The sequence below is a fragment of the Malaclemys terrapin genome, chromosome 4, assembly GCF_027887155.1.
Source record: "Malaclemys terrapin pileata isolate rMalTer1 chromosome 4, rMalTer1.hap1, whole genome shotgun sequence".
Classification (NCBI taxonomy): domain Eukaryota; kingdom Metazoa; phylum Chordata; order Testudines; family Emydidae; genus Malaclemys; species Malaclemys terrapin.
Window position 1 is genome coordinate 107324651 of NC_071508.1, and position 14792 is coordinate 107339442.

The 14792-nt window shown below is 44.3% G+C and overlaps 1 protein-coding gene across 1 annotated transcript; it reads right to left on the reverse strand.

Moving 5' to 3' along the window:
* Positions 1-131: 131 nt before the first annotated feature.
* On the reverse strand, positions 132-13681 carry LOC128836452 (uncharacterized). The gene is made up of 2 exons (XM_054026745.1): positions 11996-13681; positions 132-627 (listed from the first exon to the last, which is right to left on the reverse strand). Exons 1-2 carry the CDS (start codon positions 12768-12770, stop codon positions 566-568), a joined length of 837 nt encoding a protein of 278 aa, XP_053882720.1. The 5' UTR covers positions 12771-13681; the 3' UTR covers positions 132-565.
* Positions 13682-14792: the final 1111 nt, after the last annotated feature.

The window sequence follows — 14792 nt, forward strand, 5'->3', positions numbered from 1 at the left end:
CACGAGCCGCTGGGAATTTCCAAGCAAGTCAAACAGCAAGAACCAGCCTGTGCCTGTCTGCGGCGTTACATAAAAAGCCCAGGCGAGGCTCGCAACGGAGGAATCCCCTGACTAGCCCGCCCCGCCCCTCCCCTCCCCTCATTTTTGTAATCACCAGAGGGAAAGTACTTGGTACAGTACAGGTCTGTGACTAAGCCCCTTCCCCCCAGGTACTTCCCTGGGAGCCGGCCTTAGGGAACTCGCCACCTTTTCCCCACCCTGGGCTTTCCCTTCACCTATTCTCGTGACCCCGGCCTCATACATCCTCCCTCTGGGGCTAATAATACACCACGGGCAGCGGGGGTGCCATTACTCCCGCCACTAGGCTGCTCCCCCGCCAGTCCCCCTTCCCTATTCGCCTCGGGACGGGATGCGCACAAGCCAGCCTCCAACCCGCTTGCATTCATGAAGATCCCGCGGGGTTTTTTGTGTGCGCAAAGAGTAGGGTTGTCGTGGCCACATCTTCACCGTTCACATGGTGCTTACCTAAAAGCCCCTGGAGTTGCAGCTGGATGCTGTCGCGTCCTTATGTGGTATTGGTGCAAGGAAGCGGCTGTATTTCACTCCAATGCTGGGTGAGCCCTCTCTCTAGTATGTCAAAAAGAAGAACAGGAGTACTTGTGGCACCTTAGAGACTAACAAATTTATTAGAGCATAAGCTTTCGTGGGCTACAGCCCACTTCTTCGGATGCAATTTGTTAGTCTCTAAGGTGCCACAAGTACTCCTGTTCTTCTTTTTGCGGATACAGACTAACACGGCTGCTACTCTGAATCTAGTATGTCAGTTTGCTGTGGTGCAAGGCACTATTTACATGTAACACCCAGCATTAATAGTCAATAGCAGCAACACTAAATAGATCTAAACCCGAGAGGAGTTTGGAATCTGACAATCTTTTAACTATTCAGAAGCCTTAATTTGCACAACTGTAGCCCGTAAACACTTCTTTAAGTGTAAAGCCTACTAGGACTTCCTCCTGCATCCAGTGCAGTCAATGGTAAATCTCCCATTAACTTCTCCGGGGCAGGATCAGGCACATACCGTGAAGTTCCCTTTCCACCCCAGTTGAGACAGTACCTGTCAAAGATTAATTCACTTTTTTCCCCTCCCAAAAATGTAAGTATTTAAATAATCAAATTTTCTCAGGAAAAGTGACTCATTTTGCCAATGGTATGCTGTTTATTGTTACCCATTATCTAGATATCCCTCTCTGATAATGCCTATTGAGTGCAATGACATCCACTGATAAAGATCAAATGAAAAATTGAAAGCACCTAGACTGATAACAAATACTTCTAGGCCAACATGTGGATTCAACAAGCTAAACTGACTGGGATTCCTGCTGAATTTTGCTTTTTCTCCTCAGACATGGGGGATTTCCCCATGAAGAATTTTTTCCTGCAACCACACTGAGTAATAATGTCTGAGAAATTTTCTTGTCTTCCTCCCCTGGGATGGAGCCGCTGAGAAAAAAAATTATGAGAAAATCCAAAGATAGAGGAAGAGGCAGAGGGGAAAGAGGTGGTGCTCGTTGGGCAGATGGTCCAAATTTTTTCAGGCCAGCTGCAATATCACTGGACTTTCTTATAAGAAGTAACAATATTAATTGCTAGGTCTGGAAAAAAAAAAAGTGCCTTTTGGAAGGGTTCATAAAAGCTCCACAACCGTTTCTTTCAAAATTTCAGAGTCATGGAGTTTTCATGTGTTTGCCCTTTTTGGTTAAATCATTGTCTTTCAAAGGGAAGTATCATTTAACAAATCCATCTCTTTCTCACTAACTGGAAGTCTGTGCTGTACAAACAGTAAAGTTTTTTTTCTTGCCCTTGTTGCTATGGCAATCGGAGGAATAAAATATAATAAGAATCCTGCAGCCTGCAACCAGTGCTTTAAACTTCAAAACTTCCCATTCTGGTTTAAATGGGTGGGTTGTCCAATGCCTTCCATGCTTCCAACACTTGGAGTTGTCAGTAGTAAACACTGAGTTACGTTAAAAAAAAATATTCTCCCAAAAGAAAGACCTTTTCAGATGCACCAGCATTTAGATTTGCTTATTTTAAGTTTTTATGTTAGTGTAGTCAAGGTTAAAAAGTGTAGGTGGCAGCAGAAGGATGGAAAGTGACACCAGGGTCAACCCACTTCCTGACCAATGGGAATGGAAGTGCCAGACTTTCACAGCCATTTCATGCCTTCATATACACTCTTCAGCAAGCAGCAGTTTAGGTTTTGGAGGCTACAGTACCTTAGGAGAAGAGCATCACATTACTTAATCATAAATAAAGACAAATCATATGAAGCCAGATGTTTTGATCTCCCCAAAAGTGCATTTACAATAGCAAAGCTTCTCTGATAACTTGATTAATTTGTCTCAGTGGCTTGACAGCTGTTACACAGACTGCCTCTAGCTTTGGTAGCAACCTCAAGACTTGCGTCTGCCAAGCTAGTGAAGGTGGGTATGATGAAGCCTCTACCTAAAGAGGACAGCTAGGCGGCTAGTCAATGTCTATGGTGACATCTGCTGGGCCTTTGTGGAATATCATTGCTCAGACCCTAGATAAGGTTTGTTGAGGAGAGAGGAGTGTCCAGTACATCATATAGCAATTGTGACCCACCATGGTCTTGCATTTGAGTAGTCAGATGGAAGGTAGCCAGGTAGTTGGAATATGGGGAACGTATTTTTTGAGGAGCAGAAAGTGCTCTAACTTGTATATCTATGAGACATATGGACCAGACAAGATGGTTGAAGCATCAGTTACATTTTGCTAGTGATTTTGGGATTAAAAAAATTAAATGTACACTGTAAACATTTACATCCTGCATACTTTTATATTCTAACTGACCCAGATGCCAGGTCAGTCTGGGTAGAACTCCCAGACAAAAGTAATTAGGATGGAGCTGAGGTTCTTTTAAAGGAGAGAATCAACCCTCAAGAATGTCAACATTTTAAAATAACTAAACGCCGGAAAGTTAGCCTCTTCATATAGGTCCAATCCAGTCCTCAGGATAGTCAGTGGAAAGACTCCCCCTTGACTTTAGTGGGAATTGGCCTGAGTCTAAGCAATATTGTACATTTATTGGAGCCAGGTTTGTTTATACTGAGAGAAGTTGCAATTATTATTATTTATTCATTTATTACCGTAGCACCTTGTCACAGACTAAGACCCCATTGTGCTAGGTGCTGTACAAACATAGAACATAAAGATGGTCCCAGCCCCAAAGAGCTTACAGTGAAAGTAAATGACGAGACATACAGGCAGATACAGCCAGACAGCTGGATGTATATTTAAAACAAAGTAGTTCTCTTCTCAGAGTAACAGCCGTGTTAGTCTGTATCCGCAAAAAGAAGAACAGGAGTACTTGTGGCACCTTAGAGACTAACAAATTTATTAGAGCATAAGCGAAGTGGGCTGTAGTCCACGAAAGCTTATGCTCTAATAAATTTGTTAGTCTCTAAGGTGCCACTAGTTCTCTTCTGTAACTCATGACTTCACCCATCATAGCATACACAATGGATAAATAATGTTGGTCCTGAGGCAGAAGCAGCCAAAGCAGGGATTACTGCAGTAGAATACAGGGGGTAAAGTGGGGTGGGGTCCAGCTGGACTGAGAACTGTGCAAGGGAGACTCCCATGCTGTGGGTGCACAAGGAGCTAAGTGGTGCCTCCCCTCCCCACCTCAGGCCATGTGGTCTTGAGAGAAAACTGCAGTGGAGCTTCCAATCAGTAGAAGAAGCAGCAGTCAAAGCCATGGCCTTTAGTTATTCAGATAACTTTCTGCTGATTTGATTGGACTTTCTCTTCTCTGTGATGATTGGCTGCTTGCTCCAACCCACCCCCTTCTTCACAATCTCTTCACTTCAGTTTCACTCCACATTCTCTTCTCCCCGGCCTGCCCCCTCACCCCCTTTCCTTTCCTTTCCATTTAGCTGATCACCTCCTAGTAAACCCACCAAAAAACCCTGAAACCAAAACCATGGAACTGATGTGCCGTTTGCTGCCATCACATTGTTCACTCCGTTTGTGTGTTCTATCCCTTTCCCCACCCTGTGTCTGTCTGGTCTATTTGGAATGTAAGCTCTTTGGGGAAGAGACAAGCTCCTTTTTTTGTCTGTACAGCATCTAGCACAATTGGCCCTTAGGCACTACCATAATAAACATGATTAATAATAATAACAACACCAGTACAAAATGATAGAAAAGAAAGGAGTTTAAGTAGTAATGCAGGTCATTGGCACTATTATATTATTGTGAACATTAGTTTTAGAAAATGTTAGAACATTCTAAACCGATTATTTATGAGTTTTCTATGCAAGTAACAAGATTAATTAATTCAAATGGAAACAAACTAACTTGATCAGCTTTTGATTATGTGATTTTTGCCCTTTTAGTTATGTACAATATATCCCATTTGTTTTCAAAGGCAATCCACCAACAGAATGTAAAAGTTGTATCAGAGGCTTGGATGCACTTCCATAGAGTTCAAATGAAGCTGAGCATGTGGACCCGAGGACAGAATTTGGCCCACGGTTCATAAGATAATATTAAAAATCAAATTTAGTCCTGGTATAAGTGAGTATAACACCCATTAAATTCAATGAGAGTTGCAACCATTTACAGCAAACTAAATGTATCCTAGGGGCCTGATTCTCCTTTCACTTAATCCAGTTTAACACCCGTGAAACCCTATTTAGTTCACTGGAATTACTCCTGATTTACACTAGTGTGAGAGGAGAATCAGTCACTATATCTTTTATCTCAGACCACTGCAGTCCCCTCACAATGAAGTGTGTGAAGGCTGGCATGGCATTCAGTTCAAAGGATTTCAGTGATACCTGTGAATTACCTGGTTTTTCCTTATTACATGGGGATAATAATACAGGTGCTGTATTATTATACAGCCCTTTGAACATATAAAGGGTTATATCCATGAGAAGTAATATTATGAATAAGGTCGGAAATATATTTTTGACACTTGAGAGCTAGATTCAGTAAAAGTCTGTTCAGCTCTGGGTGGCCTGGGAACTCAATTTTCAGCACTGCTGTGCCACAAAACCCATATATTTGTATCAAGTCTAACTCCCGTAAAATAGCTGAGAGAGATTTTAAAAGCAGCCCTGGGTACTGTAGCACTGAAAAGAGGCAGCATGATTTTCATCAGTTTTAAGGAAGATGAAATGTTCTCGTGCCACTTCCATAAGCAGAAGCATTAGACTGTGATTTCCTGATTTCCATCCTAATAGACAGAACTGCCTAGTGCTGTGACTGTGGTGCCTCTGATTTACCAGAATTGGTCCCCCAGCTGCATCCCTGCTGAGGCCTTTGTGATTATCAGTGCAGAGATCTGTTAACAGTTTCCTTCCACTTCATCACAAGGACAGGTAAGCAACAAACATAGCAGGAAAAGGCAATTTATACCACTCACCCTGACTCCGGACAGTGTAGTGAAACCAAAAACAAAGGAGCCCCTCAAAAAAGGTTCAACTAAAGCTGCATCACTTGGTCAGCAGGGCAATCTGAAATTTTACACGAGTAGATGCATTTACAGATGCACTTGTTTAGACTATGTTCTTTAGGACAGGACCTCATCTCCTTACTGCCTGCAATGCACTGAGCACGTTGTTGGGTGCAGTGTAAATAACAATACAATAAAAATTGTGTTCAGATGACATTTTCAATTAAAATCAACATTCCTGAACCTGCCGATTTCAGCCATCAAAGCGGTATTTTGACATCAGCAATTTCACTGGAGTCCAGTGTCTCAGAGAGCAAACTAATTTCAATCCTGTTTTTAAAATACTAGTTTAACAATTACTAGAACATTATGGTTTGAAAATTAAAGTGGGATTTTAAAAAACAGGCATGTTCAGATCACTGAAAGATGGGGAATTTCTGAGTGATCTAATCACTAGCTATGGTTTTTCAGTCCTTTCAGGCAGGGCGAGTGTGCCCGCAAGGGGCGCGGTGATACCGGCGAAAGAATGACACTCAGTGCCTGAGAGTAAAAAGCAAGGCTTTACTGAAGGAAGAACTTACACTCCAAGCTGCGTGGGGAGCCTCTTGAAACGCGTGGAGGGATCTCTGACCGTCCGGGACAACTGGCCAGGCAGGACTCCACTGAAGGGAGTCTGTTGCAATGCTATATCCCCTCGCGCTTATCTCAAGGTTACATGGGGTCAACAGCTGGCTACATTCATTGTACTCACTATATAAGCTAACTTGTTTACAGACAAAAACATGCTGAACTATACTAAACTACATTTTGGCAGGGTCTGCCGAACAAAGTTCATTGCATGGCCTTCAACTACACAGCCTGCATCTTCCGCTCACACTCAGTCCGCCACTTAGCTCCTCGCCGAGCTTCCACAACCTGTCCCCTACAGCAAGCACTGGAGAACATTGATATTCTGGCGGTCCCCGAGTGGAAATGTGAACCTCTGTATATTTAGGAATTATTTAAACATCTTGTGACTGACCAGCACATCTCGGGATGGAGGGGCCTTGTGAATTACAGAGGTGGCCCTAATAAATATGCTTTGCCTCAGAACATAACCAACCATCTGGAGTTCCTACTACTTGAGAAGTTCACTTTTATCACCAGCCAGTGGTCAAATCAACAAGATGCTGATTTAGCATAGAGATGCAATACAGTTTCCTCACAACCACCCTGCATCCATGCACAGACCCTACTGACTGCCAGCCATGGAGACTCCTAATCCAGAGAGACTGCCACCCTCCGTTGTAATATGGACTCATATATTTAAGCCAGCTATGGACCAAACACACTCTGGTTTTGTTTGGACTCATAAGAGCCAAATATTTTTGGGACTCAGTTTACAGGCAACACAGGACAGTGCCCATTTATAAGGCACGCTCTATTAGATGAGAGAGGTAAGTGAGGCTGTGCCCCCAACCCATACTTATAACAATCAGTGAGTAGCTAGTAAAAATTTCAGGATAACTGCTTGTGTAACCTTCACCCCATTTTCCCATTGTCTATTTTGAATTCCATGTAGTACTGGGAGGAAGGGTGGTGGTGAGGGGTGCCTGGGGAATGGCGTCGGTTCCTGCCTGTATGGAAGCACACCAAAACCCTGGTTTGTATCAATAATTTATTAGGACCATAAGCCAGAACTCCCTCTCAGCCATATATTAACAACAAACATGGCAGCAGAAACTCACCATTCTCCAGTTCTGGCTCTTGCTCTGATGCCAGTTTTACAGTAAGCTGCTCTCCAGGACCATCCTCAAACATCTCCTAAGAGAATGGACCCAGGATGTGCGGTAGCTGCTTCTGTGGCATAGCCTCTTCAGTTACTGGCCTCAGCATCACCAGGGTCACCTCTTGCCATTCATCCAGTGGCTGGCCAGCTCTCCTCTGGTGGTACCTGTGATGGAGTTATACAGGCGCCATCTCAGCTCAACAGATTGTCGTACATCACTGTGGGCTCAGTGCTCACTACAGTTCCCAAGACCCAGTCATATTCCTCATAAAAGAGGCAGGAAGACAGTGAGTTTCCAGAGGTGCCATTAGAATTGTTGACTTTGTAGTAGTGTGTCTGCAGCCACATGATTCACTCTCTATATCATTCTGCTGTCTGGTCAACCCTCAGTCCTGCCAGCAACTCAGATATAGCTTTGTAGACATGATCATTTCTTGTCCTCTTACTGAAGTTGAACATCTTGCTTGCTTCACACCGGAGGTTAGCCAAGACCTGCCTGAGTTCCTCTGGCCAGCTAGTAGCACACTTGATGCACTTCTTCTTAGTGCTGGCCCTATCTAATACACATGAGGGCTAATGGTGTTTCCAGTTGAGCAGACTGCATGGAAATGAAAGGGTTAAATGCCAAGCAGCTGTATTTGAACCAGGAGATTGCTTCCAGTCCTTGGGAAGCATTCAGATGGAAGGGCTTGGAAGCACAGCCCTAGGGAATTGTGGGATAGCATTGGTGCACTGTCCAGACCCGAGTCTGGCAACCTGCATTTGAGCTGTGGCCACGCTGCAAAATGCCTGGGCTTTGACCTGTGTCTCAGTGGGACTCAGGCTCTGACCCACCTACCAGGATCCAGGGGCCCAAGTCCAGAAGGATTCTTGGCCAAAGTTAGGATGATTTCTGTTTGGATGGAAGCGGGGGCTTGGGCTAAACTGAGTCAGTGCTCAGCCTTAGTGTGCTGTGTAGACATACCCCCTGTGACATCCAGGTGCTTTAGAAAGTGGTATGAGTGGTTCAGAAGGTGGCATTCATACTAATGAATCAGGACTGAAGTAACATCTGAGCATAGACTCATAGACTTTAAGGTCAGAAGGGACCATTATGATCATCTGGTCTGACCCCCTGCATGCTGCAGGCCACAAAACCGTCCCTACCCTTTCCTTGACTCTGCTGATGAAGTCCCCAAATCCTGTGTCTTAGTGACTTCAATTGGCAGAGAACCCTCCTGCTAGAGATCCCTGCCCCATGCTGCGGAGGAAGGCGAAAAACCTCCAGGGCCTCAGCCAATCTACCCTGGAGGAAAATTCCTTCCCGACCCCAAATATGGCGATCAGTAAGACTCCGAGCATGTAGGCAAGAGTCTCCAGCCTGACCCTTGTTAGCCATTATACTATTTACCTACCATATTCTTCAGCTAATATGTTTTACCATTAAACCATTCCCTCCATAAACTTGTCTAACTTAATCTTAAAACCAGACAGGTCCCTCGCCCCCACCGTTTCCCTCGGAAGGCCGTTCCAATATTTCACCCCTCTGACGGTCAGAAACCTTCGTCTAATTTCAAGCCTAAACTTCCCCATGGCCAGTTTATATCCATTCGTTCTCGTGTCCACATTAGTACTAAGCTGGAATAATTCCTCTCCCTCCCTTGTATTTATCCCTCTGATATATTTAAAGAGAGCAATCATATCCCCCCTCAACCTTCGTTTTGTCAGACTAAACAACCCGAGCTCCTCCAGTCTCCTTTCATACGACAGGTTTTCCATTCCTCTGATCATCCTAGTGGCCCTTCTCTGCACCCGTTCCAATTTAAGTTAATCTTTTTTGAACATGGGAGACCAGAACTGCACACTGTACTCCAAATGAGGTCTCACCAGCGCCTTATACAACGGAAGCAGCACCTCCTTAACCCTACTAGATATCCCTCGCCTAATGCATCCCAAGACCGCATTGGCTTTTTTCACCGCCACGTCACATTGTCGACTCATAGTCATCCTGCGGTCTACAAGAACCCCAAGGTCCTTCTCCTCTTCCGTTACTTCTAACCAATGCGTCCCCAGCTTGTAGCTAAAATTGTTGTTAGTCATCCCTAAATGCATCACCTTACACTTTTCACTATTAAATTTCATCCTATTTCTGATACTCCAATTCACAAGCTCATTCAAGTCTCCCTGCAGAATATCCCTATCCTCCTCCGAATTGGCAACGCCTCCCACCTTCGTATCATCTGCAAACTTTATCAGTCCACTCCTGCAATCGGTTCCGAGGTCAGTTATAAATAGATTAAATAAAATGGGTCCCAAAACCGAACCCTGAGGAACTCCACTGGTAACCTCCCTCCAACTTGACAGTTCACCCTTCAATACCACCCACTGCATTCTCCCCATTAACCAATTCCTTATCCACCTCTGAATTTTCATATGGATCCCCATCTTTTCCAGTTTAACCAATAATTCCTCATGGGGTACAGTATCAAACGCTTTGCTGAAATCCAGGTGTATTAGGTCCACCGCATTTCCCTTATCTAATAAGTCCGTTACTTTCTCGAAGAAGGAGATCAGATTCGTTTGGCACGATCTGCCCTTCGTAAAACCATGTTGTAATTTATCACACTTGCCATTAACTTCGAAGTCCTCAACTACTTTCTCTTTCAGAATTTTCTCCAGCACCTTGCACACTACAGATGTTAAACTAACAGGCCTGTAGTTACCCGGATCACTTTTTTTCCCTTTCTTGAAAATAGGAACCACATTAGCTATTCTCCAGTCTAACGGAACCACCCCTGAGTTTACAGATTCATTAAATATTATCGCTAATGGGCCTGCTATTTCCCGCGCCAATTCCTTCAATATTCTCGGATGAAGATTGTCCGGTCCTCCCGACTTAGCCCCATCTAGGTGTTCGAGTTTTGTTTCTACCTCGGAAACGGTAATCCCCCATTCTGTTTGCCCCTCTGTCACAGTGCTAATATCCCTAATACCTTCATTGGCCTCATTAAACACCGATGCAAAATATTCGTTGAGATATTGCGCCATGCCTAGATTATCTTTAATCTCCTCTCCGGCTATAGTCTTCAGCAGTCCTACTTCTTCCTTCTTTGCTTTCTTCCTATTTATATGGCTGTAAAACCTCTTACTATTGCTTTTAATTCCCCTCGCTAGGTCCAACTCTACACGGCTTTTGGCCTTTCTCACTCTATCTCTACATTCTCTGACTTCACTAAGGTAAGTTTCCTTACTGATCTCTCCCCTCTTCCATTCTTTGTACGCTTTCTGTTTCTTCCTAATTGCCCCTTTGAGTCGGTCGCTCATCCAGCTCGGTCTAAATCTCTTGCTTAGTAATCTTTTTCCCTTTTTTGGGATACAGGCCTCTGACAGCTCATGCATCTTTAACTTAAAGTAATCCCAGGCTTTGTCTGCCTTAAGATTCATTAATATGTTTGCCCAATCCACTTCCCTTACCAGTCCCCTTAATTTATTAAAATTAGCCTTTTTAAAATTATAAACCCTAGTCTTTGATTTAATTCTGTTACTCCTTCCGTTTAGTTTAAACCGGATGAGCTCATGATCACTGGAGCCCAAGTTGTCCCCTACTACCACTTCCTCAACGAGGTCCTCACTACTCACCAAAATCAAATCTAAAATGGCCTCCCCCCTCATCGGTTCGGCTACCACTTGATGAAGGAAATGATCAGCAAGCACATCTAGGAACATCTGAGCCTTATTATTGCTACTAGCGTTTGTTCCCCAATCTATATCCGGGAAGTTAAAGTCCCCCATAATTACACAGTTCCTATTAGTATTTACTTCTCTAAACACATTAAATAGTTCTTTATCCATATCCTGGGTCGATCCTGGCGGTCTATAGCACACCCCAAGCACTATCCCCGGGGAGACTCTAGTAGTCCTTTTACCCAGTGTGATTATTGCCCAGACGGATTCCGTGTTATCTATTCCATCAACTATTAATTCTTTACAGCTTATCTCACTATTGACATACAATGCCACCCCGCCACCTTTACCTATGTTCCGGTCTTTCCTAAACAGCGCATACCCCTCCATACCTGTATTCCAGTCGTGACTGCCGTTCCACCACGTTTCAGTTATTCCTACGATATCCGGTTGCAATTCTCGGACCAAGAGCTCCAATTCCTCCATTTTTGTTACCTAGGCTTCTCGCATTGGTGTATAAGCACCCTAATGTATGTTGTTTTGCCTGTCTCCCATTAGTAACACTATATGTTACAGGCCTCTTTGTGTCCTTCCCCTGTATCCTTCTTGTGTCCAATCTCATCTCCCCGGCTATATCTCCTCTTATCTCACTCACTTTTTCAATGTTGGAATCTGGCGTGGAGATTAACTGTACATCTCCCAACCATCTCCCCAAACTTCCTAGTTTAAAGCTCTTTTGATAAGATGAGCCAGCCTCCCTCCCAGAAGTCTATTTCCTTCCCTACTCAGGTGAAGTCCATCCCGCGAGAACAGCTGTCTGTCCCCGAAAGCCTCCCAGTGGCCATACATCCCAAAGCCCTCCTTATAGCACCACTCCCTTAGCCAACTATTTATTCTAACAATCCTATCAGCCCTTTGCTGCCCTTCCCTAGGAACAGGCAGAATCCCACTAAAGATAATCTGAGCCTCTAACTCCTTAAGGGTCTTCCCCAGCCTGGCATAATCTCCCTTGATTCTCTCTAACGAGAACCTAGCCGTGTCATTCGTTCCCACATGTAGGATTATCAAGGGGTTCTTACCTGCTCCTTTTAGGATCCTTTTCAACCGCAGGTCCACATCGCGTATCTTTGCGCCCGGTAGACAGCACACCCTTCTGTTCTCCGGGTCCGCCCTGGTCACAGGCCTGTCCAATCTCCTCAGTAAAGAGTCTCCAATTACATAAACCTGCCGTTGCCTGGCAACATTGCGATCTAGTAATCTAGTCTCTGATCCCTCTAGTCCTGACCTGTGTCTGTTCCTATCTTCTCTTATACTCCCCCTTGTGCCTTGCTCTATCCTCTGGGGGCCCAGGTTTTTCGCTGTCTCCATCATCACCTCCCCTCTCTCTATTGGACTAGCTGCTCTTCTCTTCTTCCTCAACGTCCCACCTTCAGTCACCACCTGCTGCCCCTCCACCTCATTATCCAAACACCCAAACCTGTTCCTGAGTTCTATTCTCCCCTCACTGGCCCTCCTTTTCCTTGGCCTGCTTCTCACAGTCACATGCTCCCACTTCCCTTGTTCTCCCCCTTCCATTCCCCTCTCGCTGTCATCTACTACTGCCTTCTCCTGCACCCTAGAGCATTCCCCTTCAGCCCCGCCTTGCCTGTCCTCCATCAGCTGCTCAAACCCCCGCCTAAACTCCACCAGGGTATCTACCTGCATCTGCAGCCCCTTAATCTTTTCCTCCAGTAACACTATAAGGCGACACTTCATACAAACATACCTCTGTTCCAGGTCCCCTGCTAGGACTATATACATACCACAGCTTCCACATGCTGCCATCTGCATTCTGTCTGCTGCTGCTTGGCTCATGGCTGCTGTGGTCTCTGCCCACGGCACCTGGGGAAACAGAGCACACAACACGCCATGCCCTCCTCCTTCCCCCTTTACCTCCCCCTGCGAACTCCCTCTCAAACTCCCCTGTTAGCCGCCCTGTTTGCTGCCTCCGGTGCCGCTGCTCGCATGGTGGTGGTACTTCTAGCAAAATAGTACCTTACCTCTTTTGGTCCTAACCCATTGTGGTCACTAAAAACCCATTGCAATTGCCACAGAAGTATGGAAGTTGCTACTGCAGATGTCTTGGCCAAATTCCGCTAGATTGGTCACATTTCCCTACCTAAATTCACCTCTCTGGTTTCAATTGGCTATCCTGTTCTCCTTCACTTTCAGTCCTATACGGTTGCACAGTGTTTGTATAATTGCCATGTGCCATCCTACAGAAGATTTGCATTTCAGGGAGTGAAGAGGTCCTTATGCATTGTTTGTATTTCAGTTGGTTATATTTCTAGAGTCTTTGGAATCCCTCAAGACTAAATGCATCTTATAAATGTAAGGTATCTGAAGGGTAAAACAATATCATTTCATTTTGGTCAATCTAATGAAATCTGGCTCTTTCTCAGATGAAAATTTCTGGCTGGTCCTGTTCACTTTCCTCATATACTACATTGTCTATAAGGGTTATTTTGAATGTATGATGGCCACTAATTTATCAGAATGTATTGATGATTCCCATTAACATGTGCAAGGAGTATTGGTCTGTATATCATGTCGTAAAGCAGGGGTCGGCAACCTTTCAGAAGTGGTGTGCCGAGTCTTCATTTATTCACTCTAATTTAAGGTTTCGCGTGCCAGTAATACATTTTAATGTTTTTAGAAGGTCTCTTTCTATACGTCTAGAATATATAACTAAACTATTGTTGTATGTAAAGTAAATAAGGTTTTTTAAATGTTTAAGAAGCTTCATTTAAAATTAAATTAAAATGCAGAGCCCCCCAGACTGGTGGCCAGGACCCGGGCAGTGTGAGTGCCACCAAAAATCAGCTCGCGTGTGTGCTGCCTTCAGCATGTGTGCTATAGGTTGTCTACCCCTGTCGTAAAGCAAAGCTTAGGGAGTGGGGAAAGAGCCAGCTGCAAAGAGAAGCAGATGCAGCTCTGTTGAGCTCCCAGCAGAGTTCTCACTTTATGTTAAATATAGTGTCATTAGCTGGCAATACAAGCCTCCTTTTCGGCTGAAAGAGAGTGGAAGCACCTGGCAGGGAATAATGAACTGGAAACATGCCAAAAATTAAAATAAAATAAAAAAGACTTTCCCCCTAGACTTTCCCCCAGTTTGTGTGGTATTGCTAACTTCTCCAGCTTCTCCTAGCCTGTGTCTTATGAAGCTCTTACAATCACTTTATACAGATTGTGGAATCATTGCAGGAAACTGACTTCATTAGAATCTAAAATGAACAGCTCTGTCAAATGGATGGTTAATATGGAGCAGCAAGTAGAAGAAATTGAGGTGAAACTCAAAGCAAGAGGTGAGACTGACTCGTAACATTTATATTTTGGATCTGTATTCAAACTTCCCTGAAGTTCTGGGGTACATATATAAGCTTTTTTACACCATATAAACTACCTGTGGCTGATAGTGTATGTCAGCAACAGCTGCAGCCTAACCGGTGCTAAACAGGGCTTAGTGTCAAGTATAGGCCAGGACAAACCATGTTCAGCAGTGTTCAGAAACTGCACTTAGGACCTTCTCTGAACAGATTTTAACCACAGTTTCTTGAAGCTAAGGCCTGTTCAGTACCACTTAAACTGCACCACCTGTATAAAGTGATTTATACAGAAGTGCTCACTGCTAGGTGTGTTTCAGATCCAGTGTCATGTTCAGGCCCATCCTCTCTCTAAACCTATGAAAAGGAAATTAGTGAAAATAAAGCTTCTGCTCATATGGTGGCTAAAAATTACTTTCTGGTGGAACAGAGTTTGAAGATGCTGGAGGATAGAATAGCAGTTACACCAGTATAATTCTGGAACAAATCCTCTAAATCCAAAGGAATTCCAGAT

Excerpts from the sequence above, each read along its gene's own strand:
- LOC128836452 (XM_054026745.1), bottom strand. The coding sequence starts at position 12,770 with ATGAGCCAAGCAGCAGCAGACAGAATGCAGATGGCAGCATGTGGAAGC. Across the intron at positions 628-11,995 it reads AAGGATCCTAAAAGGAGCAG|AGAGAGGGCTCACCCAGCAT; the intron begins GTAAGAACCCCT and ends TTGACATACTAG.